The following is a 15,981-nucleotide window of genomic DNA, read 5'->3' on the forward strand; positions in this document are numbered from 1 at the left end:
GGCATTCCTTTATCCGTAACAGACAGATACTGCATCCCTTCTCTGCTCTGACTGACCGCTCTCTGCTTGCCTAAGATGCTGCATCTCTACCTACCTTTTTAAGTGGGATAGTAGAAACGCTCCCCTCTCTCCCTAATGCAGTACTTGAATGATGGGAAATGCTGAAGTGCCCGTTTATCTCCACACTGGTTAAAAGGCAATTTGCAATCAAGACTCCCAAATGCTCTTCCCTGTTCCTCAGTTTTGGGCTTCCAACTCTAAGGCTGAGCCTGCTCTCTTCCTGGGAAGGGGGTGGTCATCATCTGATATTTGTAAGCTACCTTGTGCTTCTGAGCTAGATGTACCTATCCCAAGGCTGAACACAGAGAAAACCATCACACAAATGAAGACAGTAGGTCAAGCAAGGGTTTGTCATATTTTAATGACATTGATCTTTGGTGTTTCCCTCGTTAGCACTCACGCTCTCCCCGTCCTTCCTCCACAAGCCTGCTAGGGATGGAGAGTTACAAACGAAAAGGAAAATCACATTTGAGACTAAAAACAAAATATCAGAGCCTTGATTTTCTCCACTAGAAACTACATGTACAAGGTCAAGATTTCACATGCAACACCTTACATCACAGACTCATACCTCACACCCTGGCCTGGAGCTGAAAGACATTTCCTGCCCCCTGCCAAGGAGGTGTAGCTCAGTCCTGGCACCATAAAACCACTGGGATGGCTCATTCATATTAATATTGGCACAGCTTAGAACATCCTTGCGTGAACCGCATCCTGACTAGAGAGCAGTAGCCCCTGTCCCTCTACCCATCTATACAGCAGCTCTGCTTAGGTTCCCACCAAGTACTAAACTAACTCTCTAAAAAGGAAAGATCCCCACCTGTGAGCAGATCCTGAGCCACGCAGGTTTTGGCAAAGCCCAGTTTGTCACAGAAAAGACCACAACGCAGGCAGGACGGATCTCAGAACACCATGTTCTGAGGGGGGAGCAGTGCTGTGCCACGGAGCAGGACTGTGGTCTGGAAGACTCCTCCACTCCAGCAATGGTGCTGGAGCATCACGCCCAGGTTTGCCCGGTAGGACTGCCTGTCTCCAGAAGGATGCTGCAGGCCCCCTTCCCTTTCTTCACTCTACTGATCAGCCCCTGGACATAAAAGGGCAGGAAAGAGTAAAGCAAAGAAACTTTACAAAGGATGAAACTGACTGAATTGCAGGGTTAGGGCTGAGCTCAGGGGATCCCATGGGGCTTCAAAATCTGCATGATGTGCAGCCTGTATGGTTCATATTCCTCTTAACTCTTCAGCAGTGGGAATGTTGGAACTTAAGTACGCTTTCTTCCCCATGGCTTCCCTTGCAGTCCTTATCCCTTCCCACTCACCCAGGATAGCAAAGCCCTCTGAACCACCAGCATCCTGTCAGAGCCACACGTCCCTACTCTTCCAGCTCCTGGCCAGCTGTGAGGTACAGGTCTCTGCTGAGCAGTACAAGGGTAGCACCAACACACAACTCAATCTCTACCTGTTCCGCGACTCCCCACTGGTGCTGTCATTACTATAGAAGTTGGTACTGTCAGGAAGATGGTTATTATTAGTTAGGTCACTGTATTCAATTGGTCCCTCAGTGTCCATGGAGGACTGAGCCTGCTCTGGCAGGTCCAGATCACCAGTGCTTTGTCCTTCACTCCCACCAGGGGCTGTCCGCAGGCTCACGCCATGCTCTGACAGCTGCATAGACTCTGAAAGGATGCGTCCCTCCAGCTCGGCTGCCAGCTGCCGTGAGGTGGACTGCTGTGCTGATGTGCCCTCAGCTCCGGTGGACTCTGCACCAGTCTGAGAGCTGCGGTGGATCCGGTGTCTCACAATGATGTTGTTGCCGAAGCCACCCATGGACGCCATGGTGGTGCTCTGCTCCCGCTGGACCACAGCAGTCATACCACCTTCTGCCATCAGCCTTTGGATCCTACTCAGGGCATCCTCCCCGCTGGACCCATACTCTGGACCTTCACCTGCAAGAGAAAGCAGAAGCAACTCTGGTGCACTAGGCAAACTACAACAAGAAGAGAAAGGATGCTGGGCAGATGCACCACACAGTGCTCATGTGCTGAGACAGAAGATGGGCTTTGTTCCAGAGGGAGCCCTATATTTTATTTCCATAACTGTCTGTGAAGCACCAAAAAAAGACACTGAACTCTGTCAAGAAAATCGTGGCCACTCCTGCAAGTATACCTCACAGACTTGCATGTCCAAGCCTTGGAGAAGCAGCTCTTATCTAGCCACACAGGTGGGGAAAAAAGCAACATCAAAGAGGCAGTGTGTTTTCTCGGCTGCAGAGACAGTCCAGCCAGTCCCACAGGGGCAAGAAGAAAAACCTCCGTTTGCAATGCAGTAAACCAAACATTTCACCATAGTGTTAGAGAGTCCTGTGGCCTTTCCTACTTCGCCTGTTTGAGAACCCCCCAGGCAGCTGACACGATGGCAACCTCCCCAGTACCAGAGAGGACACAGGCAGCTGGCCAAGAGCAGACAGCAGCTACAGAACATGGTCTGTGCTTCCACATCACCTATGATCAAGGAAAGATCAAGTGTGTAGGCTCCTGCTCCCCTTGACTAATATTTTTTGAGGAATGCAAAAAACATCTCTTAAGACCTAGAGTCTTTGTCTACTCTATCTCCAAGTCTTCCCTCCATAGTCAGGCTGTACTGAGCTCTGAGGCATCGTCACATGCCTTGGCTGCTGAAGATTACTTTTGAAGAACAAAATCTCACAGAAAAATAGTACACATAGGAGATCAAATCCCCATGGCACGAAGGTCCAGCCCAGTTCTGTTTCCTAGCATCCTCCTTTTGCTACAAACTTTACCCAGACCATTTAGGGAAAACAATCTGTAATCATAAACTGCTAGAATCATTCCACAGTGGGATCCTGACGATTCTTATTAAAGAGATAAATCTCACTCCCAGCTCCGCGAAGCTATCGCAGTGCTGATTAGAGGAGAAAGCCATGAGCTCTCCTGGCACCAAGGAAATGAACACAAATGTCAACAAGGCTAGATGTAGGTAGGAGTTAAAACACAGTAAAAAACAAAATGCCACGCTGACTAGGAAGTCAAAACTGCTTGGGGCTGTGGGGTGGAGATCATGTATCCAACATGGGAGCTGGGGTATTCAGCGCAGTCTACATCATGCCACTGTAGATGTTCTTTTTTAAAAAAGCAAGATAGTTAAAGCTGTTAACACGTTACGCGGTCAGTCAGTGACAGCTTATTCCCTTTCCTCATGGGTTCAGTGGTACTTGCATCAAACACCACCAGCTTCCTCCACCACAGGGTATAGCTAATTTCATCTCTGAGCAAGTCTGCTGACATACTGCCCTGCTGTAGAATTACTATGGACATTAAGGGCATATTTAATTCTCACAAGTAGACTAAGTCCCTTTCTGCTAGGAATGTAGTAAGCCTGCTATATCCACCATACATAGAGCAATTACATAGCTCCTTGGTTAGAGCATCAGCGAGACCACAGAGACACCAGTAACCACATAAGAATCTGGAGCAGAGCCTTGAGGAGTGAGCAAGAATACCCCCTGGGCAGAGCCTGACCCACAACTCTAGCAGAGAAATCCTGTTCAGGATGTGGCTGATGCATGAACTAGGAACCTGGCCGACCAGCATGAGGACAGAGAACAGACAGAAGCAGCTATTAGACTGGAAACTTCAGTTGAAAAACACGCGTGCCAGGGGATATTGAAGCATTAATTATGAGCAGAAGTAAGCGGAAGGTTTGAGAAGTATGGTTTAGGATTCAGTCATCGCTTCCTTTTGAGGGCATAGTCATAAGCACTTTGTTACCAACCATCTGGACAGGCCAGAGAGGAAGCCTGAGAAAGCCAAGATGTGCAACTTGGCTTACATGCCAGACTGCCCTCCCTGCACAAGTCCTGTAACAGCAGGTACTGTGCTCTTGACAGATTCACTTACTATAAACTAGCCCAATACAGGAGCATTGGAACAGTGAATCAGCAAGGATCCCCAGACAATGCTCCTCAGCATTACAAACATGTGCTTCACCAGAGGAGTCTGTGCAGGCGGCGCACACCACAGCACCCCCTGCTCTTCTCTGCCCCTTAATTACCACATGCCATGGCTGAATTTCCAGTTGAGGCAGCTGCTTGCTCAGAAAACAGGCCAGGGCTGATGCCACAGCAGAAATCAGCAAGTCACGAGCCTTCAGATTACGAGCACGGAGATATATCAGTGTTGGAAATTCCAGGAAGACAGCCCATCAAGGGCCAGAAATGAGCCTCACCTTTCAGCAGCCAACAAGCTTTGGGGGTTGTCCTCCCCTTTCAGCCCTCAGGTTTTGACGATGACTTTGGCTGACTGGTTCAGAGCAAAGCTTCCTGTGCGATTTGCCTTCAGCTGAGCTACAACACAGATTCACATACAGCCCATTTCTACTGCCTGGTGACTCCCACGCACGTTCTCTCCCCAGGCTGCCAATGCAGACTACGTTAGTACGCGGTGCAAGTGAAATAAGCTAACTTCCATTTGGTGCAGGTTCAGAGCGTGCACACAGGCACTTACCCAGAACAGCATCAATGCTGTAAACCCCACATCTCTGATTGCTAGAAGTTTCAACTTCCTGCAGTGGCCAAACCCCATTCCCTGGGCCACCGGCTTAACAGAGAGAAACCCCATACTCAGGACATGTTTTTTCAGACTCCAAAGGGTTTGGGCATATCCAGAGCATGAACCTGAGCGTGTGCAGGAGTAGGCTAAGTGATAGCACATCTAATTCTCCACACAGAGAAGGCAATTTCTCTTCTCTCATTTTTTGCTCAGAACTCCAATCTGATCTCCCAGGCTCTGCAAAATCATTTATCTTAAGCTCTCATTCTTCTAAGCCTACCTTCTAGGGTCAGAAAAATAGAAAAACCTCCCAGAGCACTACAGGCAAAATCTAGAAAACTGAGCTAACCAGCTCCAGATACAGTATGTGAAGTACCAGTGTAAGCCTAACACCTGCCAATTTGTCCTCCACATAGGCTGTCCCTGTATCAGGATCCATCACAGAGCAGGAAGCAATCTTGAGACACAGTTTCCACCTTTTTTTGGACAGGGACACAAGTTCTGTGCCTGACAGGATAGAAAAGCATCACCCATGGTTCCCTCCCACAATAATACAATTAAGTATTAGCGTTGTGTCCACAGTGCTGTGTTGCTACAAACCTTTCCTACTCTAACCAAAGTGACCTTCCCAGAGGTCCGAAACACCATCTATCAAACACACAGAAACAAAATATTACTCTTGAGAGTAATTATCCCGAAGACCAGGGGATTTCTGTCAATCTAGCTGATTGGCTCCAACATTTAACAAAATACTCCCTAGCTAATGCATCTGTCTCTGGAAGTCCTTTGCCATGCTACTCCAGCAAGACCAGAGTTTGACACAGAAGACTACGAAGGCAAAACATCTGGAAAACTTTGAATGGAGTTGGTCATAAGGCAGAAGCATTTCCGCTCTTAAATGAAGTGGTCTCTGAAGTACTTACGGGGCATACAGCTCGTTTATCTCTGGGCATGGACGGCACACACCTGATAAAGAGCAAAGCTTACAGAAGCAACGATGAGATCAGGCTCCTCTGTGGCTGTGTGATATACTGACATTGCTCTGGTATTTTTTCCTATTTTCAGCTTTCCTCTTTCTAAAACCAGCAGTAGTTAGTAGCCATGCTTGCAAACAAAGCTTCAAAATTAGAACTAAGAGTAAGCACTGCGGAGTCTTCAGAGAACATGGAATAATAGCTCTGAGGTGTGAGCTGACCCACTAATTCAGATGCTCAAAGATAAAAATATCAGCATTTTAAAATGAATTCACTCCTTGCATAAGAATAGGGAAGGGAGGGTCACAGCCCAGCGTAACCAGCTATGAATAATTACATCTCCCTTGGTGCTAGAAGAAATACTACCAGTTACTTTTCTCCCCAACCAAGCTCAGAAACATATTCGTGCTTCCTTTCTGAGGCAGCTAATTCAAACAACTCCACAGAACTCAGAAAAGACACAACTGCTTTGACTTGTAAGAAATTTCTTCGCAATATCTCACCTTGGTGATTTGTATGACTGAAACTTATTTTTCTAAGTTTTACTTTAAAAGTAGCCCCCATAATTTAATCCCAAGAGAGCCAAGTATTTGGAGTAGCTCACACGGTAAAGGCTTGCATAGTACATGCTTCTAGAACTTGATTCTATTTTTTAGGTAGTGCTTTTCAGAGGGCTTTAAAGAGAAACTGAAATTTGCAGTTCTATAGGACATATGACGCACATTTTACAGATGGACGGGCAGATGAAAGGCTAAGGGATCTACCCACGTTCCTACTTGGAGAATGAGAGGCAGATCTGGAAGCTGATCCCTGGTATCCTGGTTCCCATTTCCACACTGATCGCACAAAAGTCACATCACATCTGACAGCAGCATTGCAAGAATGTGTTCAACTAACATAAAACAACATGTTTCTTTTTAGCACTCACAAGGCTCAGCGGGGGACAGGGTATTCCTGCCTATGCAGCACCCCGACACGTGTTCCTGATGTCTTAGATTAAATAAATTACATCACGTGCAGGCACACTGACTCTGCTTCTAAGTGCTCTGTAGGCATCCTCAGGATACTTTGCTTATACCAGAAAAGTTTCACTTGCATGTTCTGCCTTTTCACTACCAAAGTTTGAACAGACCAAATCCCACAAACCCAAGCCTTCATTTTACAACCCTTTTCCCTCTTCAAAGTGCCTGCTGCAACCTCTGAAAGCAGTTGGACAGGATGGAAATTTGTACTGGCTGGTGAGAAGCACTTCAACCAAACAGGTTAAAAAAAACTGTATATGGCATGACAATAGTCAATGTGTTGCCCCCCCCAAAGACACATACTTGCAAAATGAGCATTGAGCTAGCTATCTGAATTTTAAGCCCCAAAGACAATGATGATAGGAATTGAGATTACAATTGCCTTTCCGTTATTTCCATCAAGGTTTTTGCTTTTTTTTTTTTTGTTTGTTTATTTGTGGGTTTTTTGGGCTTTTTTGTGTGGTGTTTTTTTTTTTTTTTTTTTTTTGGGGGGGTGGGGTGGGGGGGTGGGTTTCCTTTTTAAACAACTGGATTACCTGAAAGATGTATTGATATGCTCTCAATAGCCAGGGGACAGCATGGGCGCACAATCTAACAAGTGTCCTGAAGGGACCTCTGCAAAGGTCCTCAGCCTGCGGCACCTTTTGCCCAGTTGTGGTCCCTGACAGTTACTGCCACTTGCACCCTACTCCACAGATCCAGCAGCCTGAACAAGCGGCAGCCACAGCCTGACCCAGTCTGGACTGGGAATTACAATTGCTAAAGGTTAAAGCTTCGGGCCATTAAATCTCATTAGGAGATTTTGTTGGTTTTTTGAGTGACATTTAATTTGCCAGTTGAATACCGATCCCTCCCCCCATCATGCCTGTCCATTTGCAAGGGAAAGAGTAGTATAACTCCCAACAGACCGTTTCTAATTTAGAGTGCCTCAAAATTACAACTCCATCACAATTTCCACTATGTCTGTCAGCTTAAAAGAAATTAGGAGACAGCTGAAACACTGAGGCATTTCTTGGTACCTCTCCTAGTTTTCTCTCAACTCTTAACTTCCTTTGGTTTATGTGTGGCTTGGGAGCAGAGTTCACAAGGCAGCTATCAACTGCTGCAAAACAAAAAGATACAGACGTTAGAGGGATTCACTTCTAATAAAGTCATCATATACTCATTCCTCCAAAGGAGGCAGAAAGATAATCAGAACAGCAAAGTCCCCGCAGAGCTTTGCATGAGAAAAGGAAACTATTTATACCCGCATAGAGCTTAATTAGATTTCTGATGCAATTCTGCATACTTTTTTTTTTTTTTTTTTTTTTTTTTTTTACAGTAAGCACATATCTGCAAGAAATGCCCTGACCCAAAATTCCCCACAACAGCAAGGCTGACAAAACATAGGACAGAAACCCACTCTTGGGGGTAGCACTAGCCTCTCTTTTTTTTTTTCTTTTTTAAACATTCAAGGGTTTTTTTTTTTATTTCGTTTTGTGTCTTCCCTGCCCCCCCGCCAATGACAAGGTGATAACTAAAACATCATCCTTTACATTACTCAGAATCACATCTGATTTATCCATTCTGCTGCTGCTAATACTGCTAAGCCTTTACGTAGTGATTTACATCTTCAAAGCCCCATACAAAACACTAATTAATCTTCACAGCCCCTGATGTACTGTACTACGGGAAGATTTATTCCCATTTGGTAGATGATTAATAATTTGCCGTAGGTCACACACCAAGCTAGTGTTAGCACATTTTTTCCCTTTTTTTTTTTCTCCTTCGTGTCTCTGACATCTAGATCCTGCTATTAGGAAACACAGTTTCCTTTTCAATAGGCAAAGAGTAATGGCACGTTAACCGTGAGAAAAGCAGGGCAGCATCTAATCTAGCCTGGCTGAACACACCGGACAAGCATCGCAAGTGTTTATGATGTTGGAAATACAGCAACCGTAATGCCACAAGCAGTGCAATGGGGCTCAAGTGTAACGTGAGGCACAGACTCCCGGATGAACCAGACCACTGATGCCCCAAGTCCCTGCCTGAGGTGTTGGTAACAGGAGCTGAAAATCTGTCTTTCTGCTTCATGATAGGTCCTTGTACTCTTCCTCTGTCATGGATTACAGAGGTTTTTTGGCTCCTGTACACTCCTGATAGTTTATCTCTTGACAGCTCCCTGCTTTGAGCTGCTCTTGAGCTTTTGCACAGGAATTTCCACTAAGGATGCAACTGGCATAAGAATTGACCAGCTACAGGGTAAGACCACTTGCATCATCTCCAGCACGGCTCATACATCCATACTGGAATAACTCCTTTGTTCCAAAGGTCAAAGTATGTGTATATAGATATATAGATAAAGATATAGTAGACAGGAGTGTGAAAGCCCATTTTGCCAGTGAGGCCACTTGCAAGGGGACATGTGATAAGTCAGCGTCTGACCCAGAAATGATATCAAATGTGGAACCCATCGATCTTCTTCCAAGCAAGAAAGGGAGACAAACAGAAGTCTCTGTCCTGGGCTTGTTATCTACACTTCTTTTCTTCCAAACGCTATATGTTTTGCTCCTTTGTAGAGATACCCTCCCCAAGGCACTGGTGAAGGACAACCCTTCCCCATTTCATTAATGGTCTAGTTAAAAACCATGTTCTAGATGTGAAAATTGAAAGATTAATTAGAAAGAATGAGATAATGAAGCCTTCAGACAATTGCAGAACAGCAGCAGAAAGCAGCAGCACTGGAGAACTCCACTGGTTTAACAGAGCAGTGAAAGACCCCCAAACCTGAAGCATCAGCCATCATGGCCTTGATGCAAGAAGGTCCCACACTGTACCCTGTTCTCAGTCTACATACCACATCCAGTGGAAGAACCAGGTCCCACAAGTTCAGCACTTGTCCAGAGATCCTACGTTCCAGCCTTATTCACATGCCCTCAACTGTACCAACCTTCCAGAGAGGTTAATCCCAGTTCTGCTGAGATAAGCAGATAGGAAACCCCCCAAGTCAGGAATTTGCCACTTAACAGAAGAGCCAAGATCAGAAAACACAAAGTTTTAGCACACAGGCTGGATGGTGCACAACAGAAACTGTGGAAGTGTCATATACCAAAAAGCATCTTTCAGAGTGACAGAACACAAGCAAGTATACAGGCACAAACAGGCATGTCATGGGCTGCTTCCCAAAGCCAAGTGGGTTCACCATGAACCAACACCTCCAAAATTGTCTCCTTGATTTTCTATCTTTCCTATGTATATATTGCCCAACTCCTTCCTAACCAAGTCTTCAGGGTTGGATTCAGGCACAATGCTACTGTATAGAGACAAGAAGCACAGAGAAAATCACCACGCTTTCAAAGGACCAGTAATTTTAACATTGTTAAGAAATCGCACATCATCTGCTTCCGGGTCTTTACATGTTGGTAAGTTTTCCTGGTCTGAAGAACACTAGAGACTGTTTTGAATAGCTGAGTTGGACACTCATCATAGCCTTCATCAATCAAACTAAACAAAATACTCATACCGGCTTTGTGAGAAGTGATTTACAGTATTTTATTTTGTATCCAGATGCTGAGCTTGTGAAGCCTGCACAGGTTTTAGATGCAGAGGTTAAAGGACCAAACCAAGCTCTAACAGAGAGGCAGAAAGGATAATTCTTAGCAGTTTGCCGCCTTACTGGTGCTTAAGAGTTCAGGAGATTTCTGAGGAATGATGCCAGTACAGACAATTCTACGAAGACACACTGATCTGGAGAAGAGTTCATTTTGCTCTCTAAAAGCATGTGAAAAAGACAACCTCTCTATTCAAATGGACAGAGATTCACTCTCATGATCATCTTGGCCTGGCTACAGGAAAATTAGACTGGAGAAATCTTTGCTGAAGAGATAACAGGAGTGTCCAAATGCACTGACAGGATGTGGAACCTGTGTGGAAACTCCTCACTCACCAGGTTAAGCTCTGTCAGATAAATCATTGCTTGGGCTCCTACCTTCCCCAGTCCCTGCAGAGGCGGATTCCTGCTCCTGTACCTCCCTCTCTGTCTGAGTCTCGGCATTCTGTAGCTGAGGCGCCAAGGTCTGGGTACCCTGTGAAGTCACAGAAGTGGGGGGGTTTCGGGGTTGCAGGCCTATGGCATTCATCAGGCCCATGTCCCTGTCTGTCCTCCATGTGGCTCTGCTGGTTCTGAAAAGAGAGAAAAACAAATAAGACCAAAAGCATTGGAGGCACCGTGCCCCAGCAAGATTGAAGCATTCACCTGAGCCTCACTTGCCTCCAACTCCAACCAGGTACCTGCGAGCCACTGAGCAGATGGGGCTGGAGAGAACTGTGACCCGCACTTATTTGCACACACACACAGACATCCCTCTCCGGCATCAGCTGGCTGCTCTCTTGAGTTTTAAGCCAACAGAGTCTTACAGTTCCACTCACCCTTCCACAGAAGCAGCATGTCTGACAGGCACAGATAGACATCCCTGCAGCATCACTAAGCCTGCAGAACAACTCTGTCTCAGGGTCACTGAGCTGAGCAGGCAACAGGACATGCAGCACAGGACCATAAACACACACACAACTTCCCTCTGCACGTTGGCAGGGTGGTTTTAACTCCCAAGGACGCAGCCTGTATCCCTTCCCTGCTCCGGACCTCCTAGTTTGTCAACATCACACGTGAATGCACTCCAGCAGGCATTTCTGCCTGTTCCAGTTGGACAAGAGAAATTCTCTGTTCTCAAGAGCAAACAACAGGAACTGCCTCAAGGCTCATTAGCTTCTTCTTAGAATTGAACAGTTGAAGTGTATGACACTACAAGAGCTGAATCTTGACAACGCTTGGATGCTCTTTCCAAAACTGACCTCTGTCTTTAAGTGCTGCGAATGGTAAAGAGATTCTAGGAAAGATTGCCTCATTCACAACCTTTTTTCATAAGGTTTTGAAACCCACCACACTTTTCTTGCTCTCTCTTTGAGCTAGTTCATTTTTGAGCAGTATTTCTGCCTTCAAGCTGCTCCTAAGCCCATCATGCAAGACTGATATATGCTGCCAAAAAACGTGAGTAGTGGCAACACCCACTCACATGGCAGAGTAAAGAACCTCTACCGCCTATTTTTCAGTCTCAATCAGTCCAAGGCTGTAGGACAGCACAGACATTGCCCTGTACATCAGCTCATAACTTTCTTGGGACCCTGGAGCTCACAATTCAGAAACAAGACTGCCATCCTCTTGCTGAAAACAGCTGGCTTAAGGAGAAGTACTCTTCACTAGGACAAGAAGCAAGGGACTGCTGCATCACCCTCGTGTTTAGAATAACTAATGTGCGCATCACCAGACAGGCTGGATGAAGCAGCCAATAGGGCTGCCAAGGGATTTAGCTTTATTTTTAGAGGTTATTGCTGAGAAACAACTGTCCCATGACTAGAAACCAAAGGGATGAAAGTCAGTCACCAGGACCAGCCGGTGGATTTGCGCCCATCTCTATGAAATCCCCTGTCCTTCAGTTATCCTCCAAAGGCCGTTTACTTTGCGTGGTGTTTTTGATGCATCAAGCCCCACACGTTCCTCCTGCAGCTTGCCCAAGGATGTTATTGAGGCCACGGATGACACATGTACTTCACAATCACTGGCAGCACTTTTGGTCACTGAATGTCACTTACTGGAAGCAGACCAGGTAGCCCAACCAGGCAGGGTCAGAGGTAGAAAAAAATTGCGTAATTAAAGCTACCAGTGCTAAGGGAACAAAGAAAAAGTGTTGCTGTCAGATGTAACAAGAGCAGCAGAAAGGGTCGGGTCTCTCTAACCCGTACCCAGGAGACTCACCCAGGCCGCTCAGTGCTCCTGCTGCTGGAATGCACAGCGAAGACGTTCTCATTCATCTGGTCCCAGTGGTACTCAACTCCAGAGTTTAAGGCCCTTGAAACACCAAAGAAGGAAAAAATATTAGTATGTCAGGACACTATTCCAGCCAGCACACATTACATCCCCACAACACGAAGGACAGTGTTGATTCCTGCCCTACAGAAACTGCAGATCTAGCTCAGTTCATGTTTTTGTTAGAAGCGTTCATCACCATAAACAGCCGTGCAAACACGGAGCACTGTATTACCCAGATTGCTCTGGAATATTCCATTCATTTCAACCAATATTAGCACTGAGGCACAGCAACAGAAGCAGAGAGATTTTCAGGAAATGAAGACATACAACTGTGTGTATAAAATCAAGTTACCCTAACTCCAAGTGACTAAACAAAGAATTGGAATGGGAAGGCAAATTCTCTCTGTGGTGCCTGCCAGCATTTCCTGCACTAGGTAATGCTGAGTAAAACACTGCTCTTATTTGACATTTAGTTTCTTCGCAAACGGTTCTCATTCCACCTATAAATAAATCTCTATACAGCCCTCTCACTGACAGTCACTGTGGAGCAAGGGCAGACGGAGAGGATATTTTAATAAGTTTCCACAAAAGAGTTTGTGGAAAGAGTTTCGATCAAGTACCTGCATGTCCAAAAAGTCCAAAACTTGAATTTTACAGCTAATACTAATAAGTTTAACAGAACAGCCAATGCTCTGGCAACCTTTCACAGTGCATTTCCCCAAAAAATATGCAAGGACAGGGCTGGCTAATCACTTCACAGGAACAGGCAAGGCTAACAATGTATTGCTAATCATCACATTATTACTGAAGGCTTCGAGCAATCACAGAAACTAAACCAGTATAACCAAAAAGCTGTAAGCGCATCTCTCACTATTTCTAAGGCCCCAAAACTCTTAGACTGGAAGAGGACAGGAGCGAATCCAGCTTACTCTGTGCCACACAGAAATGTCAGAGGACGGGCTGTGTCCCACCTCCAGAAGCACTATGGGCTGCATTGCCATGGAAGAGACTTTCTACACAGTGTTCTGCCGTGCCATGGTGACACCAGCCGCCCATGAGCTGCCAGATAGTGCTAGGCGGACAGTTAACACTGGTGTGCAGTGGCCACAAGGCAAGTAAAGGTAAAAAAAAAAAAAAAAAAGGTCCTACGCAGACAGAAGGGAATTGCATTTGAAGACCTGGACTTGCATCACACTGCAGACAGTCTCAAAGCATGAACTAAGAGTAGTCCCACAGTGTGAAGGAAGGATTCAGGGCAAGTAGTTGGTAGCTGGCTACAGCTCAGACACGAACATGGTTTATGTATACATATGTCCATGTAATGAGATGCCTCAGCAGAACTGGCGTGAACCCCACCTTAGAGGACACTGTAGGTCAGACACGCTGCAATGGGAGAGCTGTGTGGTGCTGGAGGCCTTGGGCTAGGCTGCTGGGGTGACGGCACCCCAGGTTGGGACCAAGGGCAAAAGCTGGAGAAAATTAGGTCAACAAAACCATGCACGGAGTCTATAGGAAGTAATCAGTCATCACTTTTTTTCTTTTTTTGTGCTGAGCTAGCCCTGCGCTGCGCTATACCCTATGAAAGCAGCTGCCAGGGAGATGCTGATTTACAAAGGCTTCAGAGTTTATTGACAGATGGTAACCTGTCACTAAAACCGTGCCAATCCCTCTGGCTGCTCCATCCCCTGCTTAGTATACCAAGACTTAGCTGTCACACTGCTGTCTGCAAAGTAGCACACTTCCTAGGCAAACGAGACTTTCTGACCTGGTAGACAAAGTTTCCAGAAAAAGCCTAGTTTGCTTGGTATCCGCAGCTATTATTCAATAGAGCTAAACTGACCCATGCTCTTTTCCCCCTCCCTCCATGCTTCTTCATTCATGATTTCCAAAGTACAGGCATGGTCCCCCCAGCCACCTACATGACTGGTATTCCTTCCCAAGGTGCTCTGTGTGCCCTACTTGTCTTCACCAGCTCCCTGCTCTAGAAACCAGAAGATTGCAAAGCCTTCCCCCTAAGCCAAAACGCGAACTGGCAATACTGTGTTTCCCCTCTTACCCCAAATACCGTGTTCTTGTAGTACACAGAAAGCTCAGCTCCTGCGTGCGCACGCGTACAGGTCTGAGTCTGATTCATCTCACTTCTACAAAAGCATGATGGCACCAGGCTGACACACAGTACACCACATTTAAAACTCCCCTCCCCGCTCCTACCCGTTCTGCAGAGGCTCACTACTGTACACGCAGGTTACTAGACAGGAAAGTCCGTTCTAACTCCATTCTGTCAATTTGCACCTTTCCCTAGACGGTGAAATCAACAGCCATTCCATTTAATACATGGTTTTGCACATTGGTTTTAAATACTGCCATTTATCAACTGCGTTTCACTGCCAGGGTCCTATTAGCTACTCATTTACTGCCAGAGAATCGAGGACTTGGCAGAAGGAGGACCTGTAGCAGCTGGTGCCACTGCTCCTGTTGCTGACTCTGGGAACACGGATGAACAGCTTAAGCCAAGGTCACTAGACTTGGCCACGATGGGAGTTCAGCATCCTCAGCATCACTTTAACCTGGCTTTTTAGTCTGGACTGTGCGTGTCTCCCTGCAAGGCCAGAGAAGTGGCTCAGAATAAACAGCCGTCACTCCCTACTGCAGCAGTGAGCATTCTCACAGCTACCTTTCAGCAGACTCTTCCCCCACCAGGGTGGGCTAACCAACTTATCCTCTCCCAGCTCCACCTCTTGCAAAAGGCCTGAAGCAATAAAACCGTCAGCACAATCTTTGTTCTCTTTTGCATGTATCTGCATCTCTCTGACCCGCATCTCATCTGCCTCTCCACAGCCACAAGACCAATATCCAGCTTGCTCCCAATTAGGTCTTCCAGTCTTTGGATGACTGTTTGAGGCTACAGAAGAGATGTTTCAGACTGTATCAAGGTACAGTGGAGAAAACAAATGTGTGAACTTAAAGGGAGCTGGTTGGGCACTATCTTTTATATGAAGATCATAACTTCCCTTCGTAGTAAATAAAGATTTCATCAAAGAGGTGGTGCTATTGTATGGGTTCAGTGTCAGTTTTAAGACCATGCCTGCATTAGAAACTTGACCACATAATTACACCTTAAACCAACTTAACTACACAACAAGATGTATGCGACAACCACAATTACCTTGGTTTAAATCAGATTTTCAATTAAGCTTGAAGATTTGCACGGGTTTAAGCGCACCTATTTAAAACAGTGCAATCTCCCTTTTCAGAAAGCCTAAAGGTTTTTTTAACGCTCATTCCAAAATATTGCTTGAATTTTGTAAATTAGCAAGCCTTTCACAGCACGTTTCCCAGGAGATTTGCAAATCAAGGCCTGACTATTCATTTCACAGAAGCAGAGCTTACACTGGAGAAATGAATATTTTTCAGGTAATGTAAGCATTTAACTTTTGCTCCATCAAACTCTAGACATGAAAATGCTGGAAGCACTTTACATTTTCCAAGGCGTAAGGTAGAAGCTCTGCGCAG

At 45.9% G+C, this 15,981-nt stretch overlaps 1 protein-coding gene across 6 annotated transcripts in view; it reads right to left on the reverse strand.

Moving 5' to 3' along the window:
* Window positions 1-402: 402 nt before the first annotated feature.
* Window positions 403-15,981, reverse strand: part of AMBRA1 (autophagy and beclin 1 regulator 1) — a 137,876-nt gene continuing 122,297 nt past the window's right edge. For all 6 annotated transcript variants that reach the window (XM_063331897.1, XM_063331899.1, XM_063331896.1 and 3 more), the window contains 3 exons: window positions 12,415-12,507; window positions 10,591-10,784; window positions 403-2,005 (listed from right to left, as the gene is read on the reverse strand). In XM_063331897.1, coding sequence (XP_063187967.1) covers window positions 1,515-2,005; window positions 10,591-10,784; window positions 12,415-12,507 — 778 coding nt within the window. In that variant the 3' untranslated portion in view covers window positions 403-1,514. The remainder of the gene's footprint in view (window positions 2,006-10,590; window positions 10,785-12,414; window positions 12,508-15,981) is intronic.

Source organism: Chroicocephalus ridibundus, chromosome 4 (genome assembly GCF_963924245.1).
Source record: "Chroicocephalus ridibundus chromosome 4, bChrRid1.1, whole genome shotgun sequence".
In the NCBI taxonomy this organism is placed as follows: Eukaryota; Metazoa; Chordata; class Aves; order Charadriiformes; family Laridae; genus Chroicocephalus; species Chroicocephalus ridibundus.